The 17,548-nt window shown below is 38.3% G+C and overlaps 1 protein-coding gene across 1 annotated transcript in view; it reads left to right on the top strand.

Moving 5' to 3' along the window:
- Window positions 1–462: 462 nt before the first annotated feature.
- LOC149798768 (apicoplast pyruvate carrier 1-like) overlaps window positions 463–17,548 on the top strand; it is a 31,482-nt gene continuing 14,396 nt past the window's right edge. The window contains exons 1-4 of the mRNA XM_089957290.1: window positions 463–650; window positions 8,714–8,903; window positions 10,185–10,311; window positions 16,874–17,023. Of these exons, the coding sequence (XP_089813416.1) occupies window positions 521–650; window positions 8,714–8,903; window positions 10,185–10,311; window positions 16,874–17,023 (597 nt within the window). The 5' untranslated portion in view covers window positions 463–520. The remainder of the gene's footprint in view (window positions 651–8,713; window positions 8,904–10,184; window positions 10,312–16,873; window positions 17,024–17,548) is intronic.

Below are 17,548 nucleotides of genomic sequence, written 5' to 3'. Positions count from 1 at the left end.
ATTTGTCAAGAGTTTTGAAAATTTATACTATTCATTGTAAATTGTCGTGACAAAGGGATTAAGGAATTGTCCAATAGCCATATAATTCCAGTAGCATGTGGTGACAAAGGGGTTAACATTTGGTCCTGAGTTATAGGGTTTCAATATCATGTGGTGACTAATATTCGGCCCATATTTATGGTGTTTCAGTTTCATGTGGTGACAAAGGGATTAATATTCGGTCCATAGTTATGGTGTTTCAGTAAGCTGTGGCTGACCTACTTATAGTTACAGAATTCAATTAGTTCCAAAAGGTGAAAATCAGACACTGAATCACATCTGCCTGAGTTCTTAGTTAACTTAAAAAGAAGCCTACTCATTGACCTAAGTGACAGTTGATATCTATGTAAGTACGATTTAAACGGGACATTGGACGTATACATGTCGCAATACATACTGATATAAATATTGAGTTGACAAAAGGCATGTGGATGCGACCAACTTTGGAGCAATAACCGACGAATCCTTCTGACTGTGTAAGATGGCGACTACATACGAAATGAATGGGGAACAAACCAGTCAAATAGGTACCAGGATTAAATTGAGAGCATTTCTTACCATTTTTGGTGGATTGTTAATTCTACTCGCTCTAGGTGCACATCACACGTTTGGTAAGTTGCATTAAATACGGGTATAAGACAAGAACTTCCATCATAGATCTGGGACAGAATCACAACTAATATGATAACCATGACCCAAGAATTGTAACATATCAAACTCTGTTTATCTCAATTTCATTTTTATTATTATTAATGTTATTATTATTATTATTATTATTAGTTGTTGTTGTTGTTGTTGCTGTTGTTCTTGTTATCAAAATTAGGCATAATAAATAAAATTGTAAAATATAGAAAATATAACAATATAAAATATTATTGAAGTTGTTGTTATCTAAGTCAGTCATAATAAATGAAATTGCAAATATAAAAAAATGTAACAAAATGAAATATAACATTCTGATGTCATGGAAGAGATGGTGGCAGTAATCAATCGAAAACACAAGGTGTGTTAAATACAACATGACTTGATTAATAATTCAAGTGTTTGGGAGAAGCAATTGTGGAGCAGCTCATTTTTACCATTTCCGTTTAATGTATGACAATTATTTCATTTGTGTTCCTTTATTAAGTCTTCAAGACAAAAATGTGTACAGTTTAGAATATATTTCATGATCAGCTCATATGTAACTCTTCAATTTTTAGTATATTCGGATACAAATAAAACGCATTTATTATTTACTAATTAATATAGAACAGATAATTAAGATAAACTGATCAAATTTTAATCATTCTTATTAATTATATTCACAAAATTGAAGTGAAATCGACTTGGACCACACTTTTATAGAAGAAAACAGAAAAAACTACAAACACTTAAATTACATTTGAATAGGACTTGGGTATTTAGTTATTTAAACTTATGATAAAAGAATTAAACTTTTGTCCTGATAGAGTTTTTGACGTGTCCTCTTTTTCTGGTGTGATTCGTGAATGTTGTAGTGATTTTGAGGTGTCCTTTCTTTCTGGTGTGATTTGTGAATGTTGTAGTGATTTTGAAGTGTCCTTTTTTTCTGATGTAATTTACGAATGTTATAGAGATTCTGACGTGTCCTCTTTTTTCTGGTATTTTTCATAAATGTTATACAGATCTTGTCCTTCATATGTTTTTTTATTGATTTATACCTCTTATAATGCTAAGGACCTGTTTATAGTGTTATGTATATTTGATTTAATTTATATTTGATTTAATTGAATTATTTTTTATTTGTTTTAAAAATTTTTTTATTCCGTTACATGCTATTTAATGTAACTTTATTTACTGGACTTGACATTTTCCAGAAATTAGTTTGACCTGACTGTTTTTTTTTTCTTAAACACCTAATAATAGAAACCGTGTATCAAATGCTGGTCTAATTCCTGACCTTGATTCAGAATCAGTGAGAAATGAAGTAAACAACCTTTTTTATTCTTTCCCAGAGTAAAATCATTGGTTTTAGTCAGGGCCATACTGAGAATACGTGATGTTAGGCATGTAAAGAGTTTATACGTTGTTCTAGAAAGTGATCACGTGATCCTCATGCAGAAATCTGTTTTGCGTCTTAAATTAGTGCATAACCTTTTTTCTATAGAGAATTTAGTAAGTTGGGCTATAAACAATTAACAATTAAAGGTGTTTTGTTGTGACCACTTTGACTTGAAATTCTATTTTATGGAATCATTAATTCTTTTTCCTGGTAATGTTTAAGTGCTCATACAGAATTCTTGGACAAAGACATTTATGTAAATTTAATTCGGAATTCAAAGCTGGAATATTATTTTCTGTGGTTCAACAAGGAACTGTTGACTCATCAGGACAAAACTGACTATTGCATACGTCATCGTCCTCCATCTTGGATTTTTTATCAGTAGTCCAACTCAGATTCATTTAGGACTTTTTATTTCTAGGACTTCTATTTTTTAGTTCTTTGATTATTCTTGGATTATTTTTGGATTTGATTCGAAAAACCGTAAGTTCTTTTTCTCATTTTTACCCGTTTCTCTAGAGAAATATATTATTTGTTAAATTTTACAAAGCTTGTTGTCTTCACTCTTTTTTTGTTGCTGTTTAAAAGATCATAAAACATAACAATGGATTTATACCTCTTAGAATGCCGAGGATGTGCTTATATATGTATACCTCTTAGAATGCTAAAGATTTATTTATAGATGTATGCCTCTTAGAATGCTAAAGATTTGTATATAGATGTATGCCTCTTAGAAAGATAAGATTGTGTTTATAGATTTATACCCCTTAGAATGCTGAAGATGTGTTTATATACTTTTTGTTATTGTTGTTTTTTATATGACATACAATATAAATGGACGACATGTACGACTTAGTTACTCAAAGTAAATCTAATAAAAAACAATCACTTCCTTATATCAACTCACACCATATAAATATTTATCTACCGTGTAGAAGTAAGTAGTGATAGATGTTAGTAGGTCGTAGTATAAAATGGGGACATATTTAAACGAAGCTATTATATATTAATCTACGTATTAACCTAAGGTCAACATCCCTGCAAATATCATTTCATCGTGGAGGTGAAATCAGATATATACATTTGATTTTAGCAGAGGTCACGCTATCTTTCGTCAACAGCAGATATGCATGAATGGATACATGCATACATACATTGATACCTACCTATCTACCTGACTGAGACCACACATACATACATACATTCATACATACATACATACATGCATACATATATACATATGTACGTACATACATATGTACGTACATACGCACGCACGCAACATACGTACGCACGCACGTACGAAACATACGCACGCACACACACATACATACATACTTACACACACACATACATACATACATACATACATTCATGTTGTAACAATTCTATTGTCTTTAACTATGTAACAGAAAAGAAGTTAAACAACACTTTAAGTAAAATTCTACAGTATTGTGAATTAAATTCCAAATAATCTGAAATGTCCTTTCACTAATCCAAAGATATAGAATGTTCTTCATGAATTCCAACTGTATCGAATGTGTGTCACAGTGATATAATCAAGAATGTCTTTAAATAGGACCTCAATAATTCCCATATAGTGTTTAAGTCAAAAAGTTAATAAGCATATTTTTCTTCTAATGAATAATCAAATGATTCCACTCAGATTATACCTGAACACAGCTCTAAACTCAGGTCATAGATTTCCAAAGACGGATATTAAACAATAATACATAACTGTTTACCAAACTACTTTATGTGGAAATACCCAATTAACGTACGATGCCATACATTGCTCTGGAATTCGCTAGATGTGAGTCAGTTCTAATCGAAAATTCCATCAAATTATAAACAAGTTCGCTTTCCAGAACCTTCGAAGCTAGTAGACAAGGTTGGGACCTGAATTCAATTTTTTTTAAATATCTTTAAAATCGTGACAAACGTCAGGTATGCAAAATCTCTTCCCTTAATCACGGAAAAAAGTCAAGGACGCAATATAAATCTTCTTGATAGTCTTTCGAGCCGAGGAAGATAAGTTGTACGATCTCATCGACGGTGGACGCGCATGTGGCTCCGGAGTCCAAAGTCTGATGCACACAATCGGTTGCAGGTGGGACATGGGACACCGATGGTCGGGGGTGGCTGGGATACAGCTCTGTGACGTCTCTCACCAGCTGAAACAAGACGTTGGCGGCGGTCAACCTCGAAGTTGGAACAGGCTTCTCTAGTCAGGGCTCGCCAGTGGATTCTGTCTGAGGCAGCGAGCTCGAGCTGGTGGGTTTGAAAGCCTGTCCATTTGATGTGCGTCTTGAGATTGTCTTTGTACCTCTTGCGAGGGCGGCCTTGGTTTCGGTTGCCCTGGGCTAGCTTGCCAAAGAACAGCTGCTCTGGGATTCTGTTTTGATCTATGCGGATGACATGGCCAGTCCAACGAAGCTGGGCCTGGATTAGTTTTGCTTCAGTGCTTGTTGTCTTGGCTTTGTCAAGGACATCCTGGTTGGTGATTTGGTCCTGATACTTGATCAGCATGATGGATCAAAGGCAGAGCTGGTGGAGCTGTTCCAACTGACTGATATGCCTTTGGTAGACAGTCCACGTTTCACAGCCATACAAGAACGACGTGAGGACAACTGCATTGTACACCTTAATCTTTGTTGATATGCGTATGTCCTTGTGCTGCAAGACCTTGGTTCGGAGTAGTCCGAGTGCTTGACTGCCTTTTTGGATCCTCGCAGTGATCTCTTTGTACAGGGAGCCATCACTGGATATTGTGCTGCCAAGGTATTTGAAACTGTCCAAATTCTTCAGCTTCGTGTCGCCAATGGTGACGCAGAGTTGTGAAGGGACAGTATTTGGGGCGGGCTGGAAGAGGACGTCTGTCTTTCCTAGGATACTTGTGAGTCCAAATAGGTTGGAAGCTTAAGAAAACCTGTCCACGATTGCCTGTAGGGGAGTCTCTTCATGGGCCATGAGGGCACAGTCGTCTGCAAAGAGTGTTTCACTAATGAGTCTTTCTAGCGTCTTGGTTTTTGCAGCTAGGCGATGAAGATCAAACACTGATCCATCCCGGCGATATCTAATGTGGGTACCAAGGTAAAGGTCACTGTTCGTATGGAGCAGTACCTGTGTGAAGAAAAGGTTGAAGAGTTCCTGAGCGAGTACACAGCCCTGTTTGACACCGTTAGATATGGGGAATTTCTCAGAGGGTTCACCGTCTGAGAGAATCACCTCAGTCATGTCATCGTGGAAGAGTCGGATCAGGTTGGTAAACTTCTGAGGACAACCAAGCTTCTTGAGTACTACCCACGGCGCGTCTCTGTTGATTGTATCAAAAGTCTTTGTCAGGTCCACGAAGACGGCATAAAAATTCATTTTCTGCTAAAGGCACTTCTCTTGGACTTGTCTCACTGCGAAGATCATATCAACGGTGCTGCGATCTGGACGAAAACCACACTGAGATTCGGGGAGGTTGTTTTCTGACACTGTCGCAATATGCCTGTGTAGAATGATGCGAGCAAGTATTTTGCCAGCTATGGAGAGCAAGGAGATGCCTCTGTAGTTAAGGAACGTTTGCCTTTATTCTTATAGCGGGTCACATTTGATGCGTCGTGGAGGTCGTCTGGCATCTTCTCTTCCGTACAGATGCTGATTAGCTCATCGCGAAATTCCTCCAGAGTCTGTTCACTGAGAGTCTTGTACACCTCCGCTGGGATACCATCCTTTCCAGGAGCCCTGTCACAGTTCATTTGTTTAATGGCTGTCCTCAACTCCTCTATCGTTGGCTGAACATCCAGTTGTTCGTGGGTTGGCTGTTGGGTTATTTGGTCAGGAACATATCGGCTGACCGATGAGGGCAGGTTTAGGAGCTGACTAAAGTGTTCTTTCCATCTGTCCTGAATGTCAGCTTTGTTCTTTATTAGTGTAATACCATCTGTAGCAAGCAAGGGGGCAGAGCCAGACTTTGAAGAGCTGCAGATTAATTTGATAGCGTTGTAGAACTCTTTGGGATTGTTAGTGTCGGCGTAGCGTTGCACTTGATCAGCTTTCCTTTCCCACCAATGGTCATACATCTTGCGGATTTCTTTCTGAGCCTCAGCTTGATAGGATTTGAAACGGTCATTTTTGGGGATGGAGTTGGTGTCATTCTGCCAGTCCACGAATGCTTTATTCTTTCTGGGAAATAGATCTTCAATGGCATCATTGTTCTCGTCGAACCAGTCTTGATGGGTTCACTTCTTGGGGCCCAGAGTTGACATAGCTGTTTCTCTTAATATGTCCCTGAGCTTGTTCCATTTTTCGGAGGAATTTCTGCGTATCGGTCCGTTGGTGGACAGCTTTCTGCGAATTGAGCTTGGTGGAAGGCTGCTGAAGTTTGACAATGTTGAAGGCTGTGCGCAAAAGCTTAGGACGCCATGGGTGATGTGGGGGAATGCGCAGCTTTAGGGTAGTTCGTTTAAGTCTGTGGTCTCTCCAGCATTCCGCTCCTCGCATGGCCTTGGTGATGATGACATCCTGGGCATCGCGCTGGCGGACTACGACATAGTCGATTAAGTGCCATTGGCGAGATCTGGGGTGCATGCAGGTGTTCTTGTGTTTGTTCACCATTCTGAACATTGAGTTTGTGATTAGGAGGACAAATTCTGCGCCTTTGTTGATCATGCCGACACCGTGCTTGCCAAGCACACCTTTCCATCGACCATAATCGCAGCTTACACGGGTGTTGAAGTCCCACAGTAGTATGATCTTGTCGTCGGCTGGAACTGAGCTAAGTACAGAGCTGAGGTCCGTATATAACTGCTCAATGGTTCACGCTGGGCTCGAGAATGTAAGGGCTAAGGGGCTGATAATTGCTGCGTGGAGTTTGTGGCTGATAGGTAGTCGCAATTTCATTAGCCTCATATCGATACCAACAGGCAGGTCTGGAAGCTGCTTCAGAAGACTTGATTTGATAACCAGGTCGACTCCGTGGATCCTGTCCTCGTTTTGTGCTTTTCCTTTCTAGAAGATCACGTAGCCACTTGCTAGCTCAGTCAGAGAACCCTTCTCTGCAAACCTGGTTTCACTCAAGGCTGCAATGTCGATATTGTATCGTGAAAGCTCCTTAGCAACTATTGCTGTTCTCCTGTGAGGTCTTGCTACGTTCTCTTTGTCAGTGAGAGTGCGGATGTTCCATGCTCTAATAAGAATATTTTTTCTTTGATAGTTTCGGCCGAAGATATGGATGATCCTGCCAGCCGCAGAAAGCTGGCCAGAATTTGAAGGTCAGGCTATTTGTAAGCCACCTTTTCTAGGCCCTTCCCTATGCGGGGTGAACAGCGCTGTCCTGAAAAGGTCCTCTCAGTCACCCTGGATACTGCCGAACTGTTCTGCTGCCCTGGGTACAGAGCAGAGCGATCACTTGTCCAAGGGCCACCTACGTGCAGGTCTCTGATTACAACTCCCAGTGGTCATCTCTCACCAGTCGCCCATCGCCGTAAGACTTTAGTATGTGCAGGTGAGGAACGACGAGTGTGATGATGAGGATGAATGATAGGTAAACAACATAACCTGTGCGTGAAGAAATTAAAGTGAAACATCCTCTGCACAGAGACAGCCTCACTCTCTCGGCCTTGGTAGTTGGAACTCAGTGGTACGAAGATTCGTTACGGCTGAGGACTACGTCGGCTGCATTGGATGGCCATGACGTTTTCAGTGCCTTGTCATGTCCTGCGCTCTCCACAAAGCGTTTGCAGATTCGTTGGATTACTCAGGTGATCTCTTCCGCCCAGTCTGTCGAAGCTGGCTTTGCATGCAATGATAGGCAAGCTCCTAAGTCACCGAGGGTTTGAAGCCCGTCGGCTATACTCAACCTGATTTAGCCGGCCGTTGCCCGTGGCGTAGCCGCTGCGCATGATACAGCTGCTTGGAGCCACAGGTGAGAGCTGAGCGCCTGGTGGGAACCAAAGATGGACGAGCTACTCCCGAAGGAGCACAACGTGCCCCCCACCAGAGGTACTACCTCTCCAAGAGCACCCAGAGCACCACAATATAAATAATACATTTATAACATACATATATGCAACGAAGAAGACAGACATATACACGTGGGGAATTATGTGCAGAATAGACTGAGAACCAAATTATATGCTACCAAGGCTTTTAAGGCAATTAAAATTGTGTTTATATCAAACAATAGTTTGTCTACAAAAGTCTAATTAACTTTAAACGAAATCTTTAGTTATAAGCGATGATGACTGCATATATTTGTGTCTAAGCTGATACCATACATTTTTAGCTTATACTGTATGAAGGAAATAAGACTATTTGAAATTACTGGCATCTAATAATGTCGATAAGAACGTTACTCTCTTGTGAAAATTTATCTGTACCCTCCTACATATTAAATATATTATATATTTCAACATTATGAATTTGCTTTATCAGCATGTGAGCGCTTAGAATGCATAGTCATCAAATGAAATAACGACTTGAGAGACAAACAATGACGTTCAGCAGACTTCATTACGAGAGTCTTTCTAAATTATTCTATCCTCTATAGCGGACTTCACCATTTTGTTGAGCAGAGTACAAGCTGCTGTTGCGCCCTACTGTCTTGTTTAAACTCATGAATAAATGAAATAGCGTGATTTTATCAAATATTTCTCTTTGCAGGAAACATGATGCCGTACTTAATATCGTATTTGAAATACCGTGCCGGAGAGCCCAATATCAGTAACGTGGATAGCCTTTGGTTCACTGCAACCGGTCCACCTCTGCAAGTGGTCGCCTTTGTGCTGGGCGGAATTCTGTATCGGAAGTACGGAGCACGCATTACGGCTGCTATAGGTGCTGTGTTTTATTGGTATGTACCACCAAAATCAAATAGACTGGAAAAACTGGTATGACTTCGTAATTAAATCAGATCAGTTGAAAGATCATACATTGAGATCTACCAGGCATATATTGTAGCTGTTGAATAAAGATGCACTGTTAGTTCTATATGATTCGCAGCCAAGATCGACGAGTTGATTGGTTGTTTCTAAATGTACTTTAAACACTAGTTTTGCTTTATCATTTAAACTAAATTGCAGCTTTATCCAAATGACTATACAGAGGCATGCAACCCTGGATAGCCTTGGCGGGAATTGACTCAACAACTTTTGATTACGAGTCAAGCGCCCCACAAACTTAGCTATAATGGCTTCATTTGATTGGACCGGAAAATGTGGGTAGTTGCCTGTCGTGGCGTCTGAGTGACATAGGATCTTTTTATGTGTCGAATGCGTATCTATTAATATCTGATTCTATCTAGGTACCTATCTCATTACAACCTTTTATGGAAAGTTACAGTCGTACTTGGTTGTAAGTAACTCAGATGGACGTGCTTTCAAATTATTCATGAATGATGGATTTTGCGAGCAATACTTATATCTAAAATATTCTTTGCTTCCAAATCATAATATTTCCTGACAAAAGTAGAAAAGGGAATACTTTTTCCGCATTCTCGACTGCATTTCATGCACGAAATAAATCATTAAAGTGAAGGGATAAAGGTTAAGAATAATGATCGTGTCTACAATTTGTTAATTTGATTTAGTGAAGTAAATTAATGAGTTTAACATTTCAGAATTTCCGTTTTGTTGAATGAATTGTTTTTAACTCATTTGGTTGGCCTTTGCTTGCTCTAAGTATCATGAAATACTTTATCAAAATTCATATGCATACTTCAATGTTGATTTCATGTCACAAGTATGTAAGTTGATCTATTATCAGTGTCCAACTGTGTAGGCTTGTTCCAGTTATCGTAAATGTTACGACTGTTACTATTATTACAAGATCCCCGCTTTATCTATAGCCAATAGAATTTCACTTCAAGCAACTTGAAGAAGAATTACATAAGCGTAGTTATGGCTGCTCTTACACAATACTAAATTAAAACATTAATTACTTTGTTAGCATTGCTGATACATTATAATGTACACATACTTGTTGCAAACGCAAGGTGTACAGTATTAGATGTCACAGTTTCTTATCATAAACTGTTACGGAAGTGGTTTGGTTTTATGTTGATGTAGGAATTTGTTCTTTTGCTCAGTGATATCTGTATAATAAGCTTAAACTTGCATTTTAATTTTTTTTCTAGCGGAGCCACTTTTCTAACGTATTTCACTGTCCAGAAATCCTTTATTGCCTTGACATTCACACAATCAGTCCTGAGTGCATTTGGATCAGCGATTGCTTATGGGACGCCGCTTGCGGCTGCAATGCAGGTAAGAGAGACTTAAGAATGCATGACAAATGTAAATCCAAAGGCAAGTCTAACAAACTTGGACCATTCCAATTGATGTAAATCACAAGTCTAACATGACTAGACAATTCCATTTGCTGTGACGTATACTATCTTGTGACATCAACTAAATTATGGGATTTGCATGCTGTGATTGTGTGCACGTGTGGGAATTGTACAACTTATACAATCTGAGTTACAATCTAATATTTTTGTATAAACCAATCACCAAGGTCTTTGGCTTTAGAGTTTTGTATAAACAAGTTGCAAATACCTTTTGCTCGAACATTTAATATAAATAATCGCAAAGGACTTTAGATTTTGGTTTTTGTAGGAACTAATAAAAATGAGCATTAGCTTGATAGTTTTGTATAAACTATCACACATCTAGGTTAATTATCCATCTTAGGATGAGCGAGTTTAAAAGAAAGTTTAACATAAAAATTCAGAAGGTAAAACAAAATTTCGGATGTCCCGAGAAATTCAAACTCGCGACCTCTTGTTCGGCTGGGATACACAGAATGACAATTACAATCCATACATTTTGTTCTGCTATCAGAACATAATCTCTTTGCCTTAGTTTATTAGTAGTGAGGTGTGAAATAAGTATAAAAAAAGAAGAAAGTTTCAACATAAAAAGTAGAAAAAATAAAAAAATAGAATGAGCGGGTTCTAAAAGAAAGTTTGAACATAAAAATAAAAAAGTAAAAAAAATGGGGGGCCGCCGAGAATTTCGAACACGCTACCTCTTGTTTGGTAGTCGGGACAGACAGAATTATAAATGTGAGAAATCAGATGTCTGTATAATAATAATAATAATAATGAGGACTTTGTATAGCGCCTAATCTTTCGAAGCTCTAAGCACTTTACAACATTAGAAAACACCTATAACATATAAAACATATATAATGATATGATTAAAAAAACTAACACCATGAAATTAGAAAACATAAATAACATGCTGAATTATTTAAGGTAGGAAACATTATTAGGGTTTTAAGTTTGTTCTTGCAGTCGAAATAAGTGAGTTTTAAGAGCACACTTGAACGGGATTATTGTGTATTTGTGTCTAAGTTCAGTGGGCAATTCATTCCACTTTGCTGGGCCCTGGTATGCAAAAGAACGCTGTCCATATGACTTTGTTTTCAAAGTAGGAATAATGAGTATACGATCTTCAGAAGAGGAGCGTAAGTATCTTGCTGGTGTGTATACATGGGTCAGGTCGGATAGGTATGTTGGACTGGAGTCCGTCAGTGAAACGTAGCACAGATAACACATTTTGTGTTTGATTCTGGATCGAATGGATCGCCAGTGTACGGTACAGAGCAGCGGGGAGGTGTGCTCTGATCGTGGTACTCTAAGTATGATCCGAGCAGCTGTGTTTTGAACTTTTTGAAGTTTCAGGAGTAGACATTGAGATGAACCAGACAGAATTGAGTTACAATAGTCCAGTCTTGAAAGTACTAATGAACACACAAGTGTTTTAGTGGCATCAACTGAAAGATATTTGCGAATTGAGCTGATGCGTCTCAGCTCAAGATATGCAGCCTTGCATATGTTCGTGACATGTTGGTGCAATGTGAGGGAACGGTCCAGAGTAACACCTAGGTTTCGTACTGACTGTGTGAATTTAATGTTGGTGTTGCTGATATTTATTATTTGAGATAAAGGATGTGAATGAGAAAGTCTTTGTGTTGTTAATCAGAATGGCCTCAGTTTCATCATCATTCATCATCAGCTTGTTACAAGTCATCCATGACTTCACATCAGAAATGCACCTCTCTACACCTTGGATGGTTGCATCAACTTCACTTGGGTGGCTAGATTTGTGTATTTGGGTGTCATCAGCGTATAATTGGTGAGACACTGGATGATGATCTATGACACTTAAGAGCGGCTGAGTGTATATAATGAAGAGAACAGATTCATATTAGCCCTTCTTGTTGTTAGGGAAGTAGCATGTGTTAGAAATGTATCAATTGGATGTCCAGAACTGTGGCGTCGAAATGTGTCTATCGAAGGGTATGAGATCATGCCAAAACACGTACTGGGATATACAACAGGTAGAACTGTCAAATATTTGGAGAGTACTTGAAGGGAGGCATTAAACTCCTATCATGGAAACAAGTAAATTAAACCAAAATACCGACAATATGGGCACATATACTTCAAACTCGATTCTAGCAATTCGTTAGTCAATTATTTAATACACTGATAATATATATGCTGTATATGTTCTAAATACAAGGACCTAGTACAATGCTCTAGACATGCAGTATATATTCGAAATACCAGGACCGAGTACAATTCTCTCGACATGATGTACAGTCCGGATTAAACCCCGTGGAATTCCATTGGCAGTCGAAATCTTGCACACACAACCCCCTTCGCAAATTATCTCCTAATATGTTTAATCAATATTTCTTTTATCCGTTGTCGCGGGGCCTCTAGGCCGGTGCTTGATCTGCCTATTTGGTAATCCGGCATTGATGATGTATATGTTCTAAATACGAGGACCGAGTGCATTACCCTAGCCATGATGTATATGTTCTAAATACGAGGACCGAGTACAATACTCTACTGTATATGTTCTAAATACGAAGACAGAGTATAATTTTCTGCACATGCTGTATAGGTTCTAAATACGAGGACCGAGTAAAGTTGTTGTTGTTGTAAGGTTTAACGCAATTTTTCAGCACACGATAAGCTTGGCGGCCAGTATTAATAGTGGAGGAAGAAACAGGGAAAACCCCAGAAAGAACCCACGAACCCACGACAAGCTACCGGAAAACTTTCTCACATACCCACATTGGCCGAATCCGAGACTCGAACCCACACAGACAGAGTTGAGATGGCAGTGATCCATAACGGAAAGCGCTTTAGACCACTTGGCCACTCGGGGCCCTCCGAGTAAAGTACTCTAGCCATGCTGTATATGTTCTAAAGAGGACAGAGTACAATACTCTACTGTATATGTTCTAAATACGAGGACCGAGTATAATTTTCTGTACAAGCTGTATATGTTCTAAATACGAGGACCGAGTACAGTACTCTAGCCATGCTGTATATGTTCTAAATACGAGGACCGAATACAATACTCTACTGTATATGTTCTAAATACGAAGACCGAATATAATTTTCTGTACATGCTGTATATGTTCTAAAGAGGACTGAGTACATTACCCTAGCTATGCTGTATATGTTTTAAATACGAGGACCGAGTACAGTTCTCTGCACAAGCTGTATATGTTCTAAAAACGAGGACCGAATACATTACTCTAGCCATGCTGTATTATGTTCTAAATACGAGGACCGAGTACAATTCTCTAGAAATGCTGTACATGTTATAAATACGAGGACCGAGTACAATTCTCTATACATGCTGTATATGTTATAAATGCAAAGACCGAGTATAATTCTCTGTACAAGCTGTATATGTTCTATAGCAGTACGTGATAAGGGGTTGTGGTGAAGTGATAGATTATTAAGTCTACACATGATGTTATCTCATCTATTTATACTGAATATACTCGTATGCCAGAGGTAAATTCTAGGCAGACACGCACACTTACAAGATCTAATGACATTTATAATTCAAGTTTTTTAAAACCCTTATTGGCTATTTCTTCATACAGATTATTGGGAAAGGTGCATTGTTGCAAATGAATGATACGTATATATTAATGATAACTGCCCTCCCGGCCTATTTTACCTCTGAATATGTACGTAGAGTAGATTCCCACTCCCCTCCCCTCCCATTACACACACACACACACACTCACCCACCCACACACACACACAATAAATTTTCTACAGAGCAATTTTTGTCCTCGGGAAAAATTACTTGAGAGTTTACTTTCCCCCGGGGGAAAGTCCCTCTTGGATTATTTTTCTTTAGAATTTCTCCAAAGGTAGAATTTCCGCTATGGCATTCATAACCTCACCCACCGCCCCAAATATGTTCTTGAAATGTATCTGATCTAAAAAATAGTCTTCATTATATATATATATATATATATATATATATATATATATATATATATATATATATATATATGGAATTGATACGTCGTTAGATGAATCAAAACATCTTTGAAGAAGTAGATAATGATCACAGATACCCTCAATGTATATGCCACAATAGCTGTTTAGCTAGATTGAAGAAAAAGATTTTCATCGGTTTTCTTAAATGTTATAACAATCATAATCTGATTGGTCTAATCCAGATATACAGAGGTGAGATGGCAGTGATCCGTAACGGTCTCGGCCACACGGGTCCCCCGAATTAATATGTAACATTCACCAACAGAATTTAAAAGAATTCTTTCTATTTAACAACACTTCAAAATTCACCAAACCGCTCAACCTGACAGAAGTGACAAACGTTGTTGACTATCACATCCTGGCGGAAGTGAAAATGTCGTTGACTATCGCATCCTACAAAAGAAGTGACATAAGTCATTAAACCGCGAACCTGATATAAGAAGTGAAAATAGAGTCGAACAAGGGACATATCGTTATAAAAAGAAATTAAAGTTTGCAACATTATGACATTGATGCCTATTCATTATCTCACAAAATGTGGTCTGAGATAATATTTATTAGTTATGATCTAGCCTCTTGCATCTTTTATCCCCTCACCATTCGAAAGATCCATTTTGAGTTTGTTTTGTGAGGGGTTAATAAGATGTAATTTGCTGCTTACAGAAATCCGAACCAGTGTTCGATTATTCTGCATAATCTGCCGATATATCAATGATGCCAAGCCATAGACTGCAATAGTATTACTTTTTTAATTGAATACGTAACATTTTCATGCAGAAATTAGGCGATTTCTTTCAATTTCACAACATCTGAAAAATCCTCAAATCTCAGTCAATGTTAAAAGTAAAGTGTCCAATGTGTACAACTATTGGCATCATGTTTTTAATGTTAAATGTAGAAGTGTCCAATGAGTAAATCTATTAGCATAATGTTTTCAATGTTGACAGCGGAAGTGCCCACAGAGTACAACTATTGGCATAATGTATTCAATATTACTGGTAGAGGTGTCCCAATAGAGCAACTATTGGCATAATGCTTTCAATGTTGCAAGTACACGTGTCCAAAGGGTACAACTATAGGCATACTGTTTTCAATGTTACTAAGAAAAGTGTCCAAAAAGTACAGCTATTGGCATGATGTTTTCCATGCTGCTAGTAGAAATGTCCAAAGAGTACAACTATTAGCATGATGTTTTCCATGTTGCTAGTAGAAATGTCCAAAGAGTACAACTATTAGCATGATGTTTTCAATGTTGCTAGTATAAGTGTCACAGAGTACAACTATCGGCATAATGTTTTCAAGCATGACAGTAGAAGTGTCCAAAGAGCACAACTATTAGTATGATGTTTTCAATGTTGCTAGTAGAAGTGTCCAATGAGTAAAATTATTGGCATAATGTTTCAATAATGAAAGTAGAAGTGTCCAAAGAGTACAAGTATTGGCGTAATTTGTTCAATAATGAAAGTAGATGTGTCCAATGAATACAACTATTGGCATAATGTTTTCAATAATGAAAGTAGAAGTGACCAATGAGTACAAATATTGAAATAATGTTTTCGTTGTTGCTAGTACAAGTCTTCAGAGAGTACAATTATTGGCATAATGTTTTCAATAATGAAAGTAGAGGTGACCAGTAAATACAACTATTGGCATAATGAGTTCAATATTGACAGCAGAAGTGTCAAAAGGGTATAACTATTGGCATGTTCTTTTTAATGTTGACAGCGGAAGTGTCCAATGAGTACAACTATTGGCATAATTGTTTCTAAGGAACTTATACCTTGGAACATAATACACCAGAGCATTCGTACATTTGAGACCTACAACTGTAAAAATATTTTGATTATTGAAAATCATCTATTGTAATGAAAACATTTTCCAAGTAATTAAAACTGTCACGAATTACTCATTCATTACCTGTGTAAAAACATTTGTCGCAATCACGCAATTTATTCCCTTTTCTGAAAAGTATTACTTTTGTCCTTTGTAGCATTTATTTCAAGAGCATTCGAATGCAATATTAAACAAACTGTCATAGGAACAATGGTGACCAAAGGTAACGTTTGTACATATATGCACGTAAAAATGACTCTAGAATATGAATATTAGTGAAAGAATCATGTGTTCAGTGGAACGCTGGTCAGTTTTATTAGACAGGACAAAAATGGCTATTGACTATTTTATCCCCGTCGAGACGAAACCGTTTTCATGGTCGTTTTCCTCTGGAAAAAAACGTGGTTCACAGAGGGGTGGATGTTTCAGGGGCAAAACTGAGTACAACAATATTTCCGGGGTGGGAGTTTGGACTTTGCTATCCGACGCCGGAAAACGGTTATAATGCATAGGCAGCTCCCAAAATTGAGCATTCTTCCTATGGTAGAAAATCTCTCCTACAGCAAAGCTTCCCGCCTCTTAGAGCCATTATTGTCCGTAATATGCAAACGTGAGTCATATTCGCTGGAAAGCTGAGTTCGTTAGTTGTTTTCAAAATATATTCACAGTGGTTTCCAAAACGGTCCGGACTGGCTGGCGGAATCATTCTGGCTGGTTTTGGGGGCTCAGCCAGTATATTTAACCAGGTCATTACTTTCTACATCAACCCAGATAACCTGTCACCCGATGTTAAGGAGGGAACTGAAAGGCGAGTATATGTAAATAGATTATATGAAGCTCTGATTTAAAATACAGTATATAATGTCATGAAACTCCAATTTAAAACACTGCATTTTATTAAGACCGCTCCGATTGCCCATTGGTTAGAGCTTCCGCCTCGGATGCGGGAGGTTGTGGTTCGAACAGAGGACGAGTCATACCAAAGATTTATAAATAAAAAACTGGTACTTACAGCTGCCTCACTTGGCGCTCAACAGTAAGAGATTAGGATTAGGACTGGTCGGCTTGATGTCAGGATAATGTGACTGGGTGGGACATCATGTTACATGTCTGCAGCATGATGCCCCAGTGGTAGACATCACAATAAACTGCCACACTGCAGACATCGTAGCGATATGACTGAAAAATATTAAAGTTGCGTTAAAAGTCCAAATCACACACACATACACACACATTTTTTTATTTTAAGAAACTTCGTTTTAAAAGACACTACACATTTTCATGGGGCCCCGAGTGGCCGAGTGGTCTAAAGCCCTCTCCGTTACGGATCACTGCCATCTCGC

Source organism: Sinohyriopsis cumingii, chromosome 5 (assembly GCF_028554795.1).
Source record: "Sinohyriopsis cumingii isolate HCF-2022 chromosome 5, ASM2855479v2, whole genome shotgun sequence".
In the NCBI taxonomy this organism is placed as follows: Eukaryota; Metazoa; Mollusca; class Bivalvia; order Unionida; family Unionidae; genus Sinohyriopsis; species Sinohyriopsis cumingii.
Note: the sequence above shows the minus strand (reverse complement) of the source record. Positions and strands in the feature narration are given on the sequence as shown.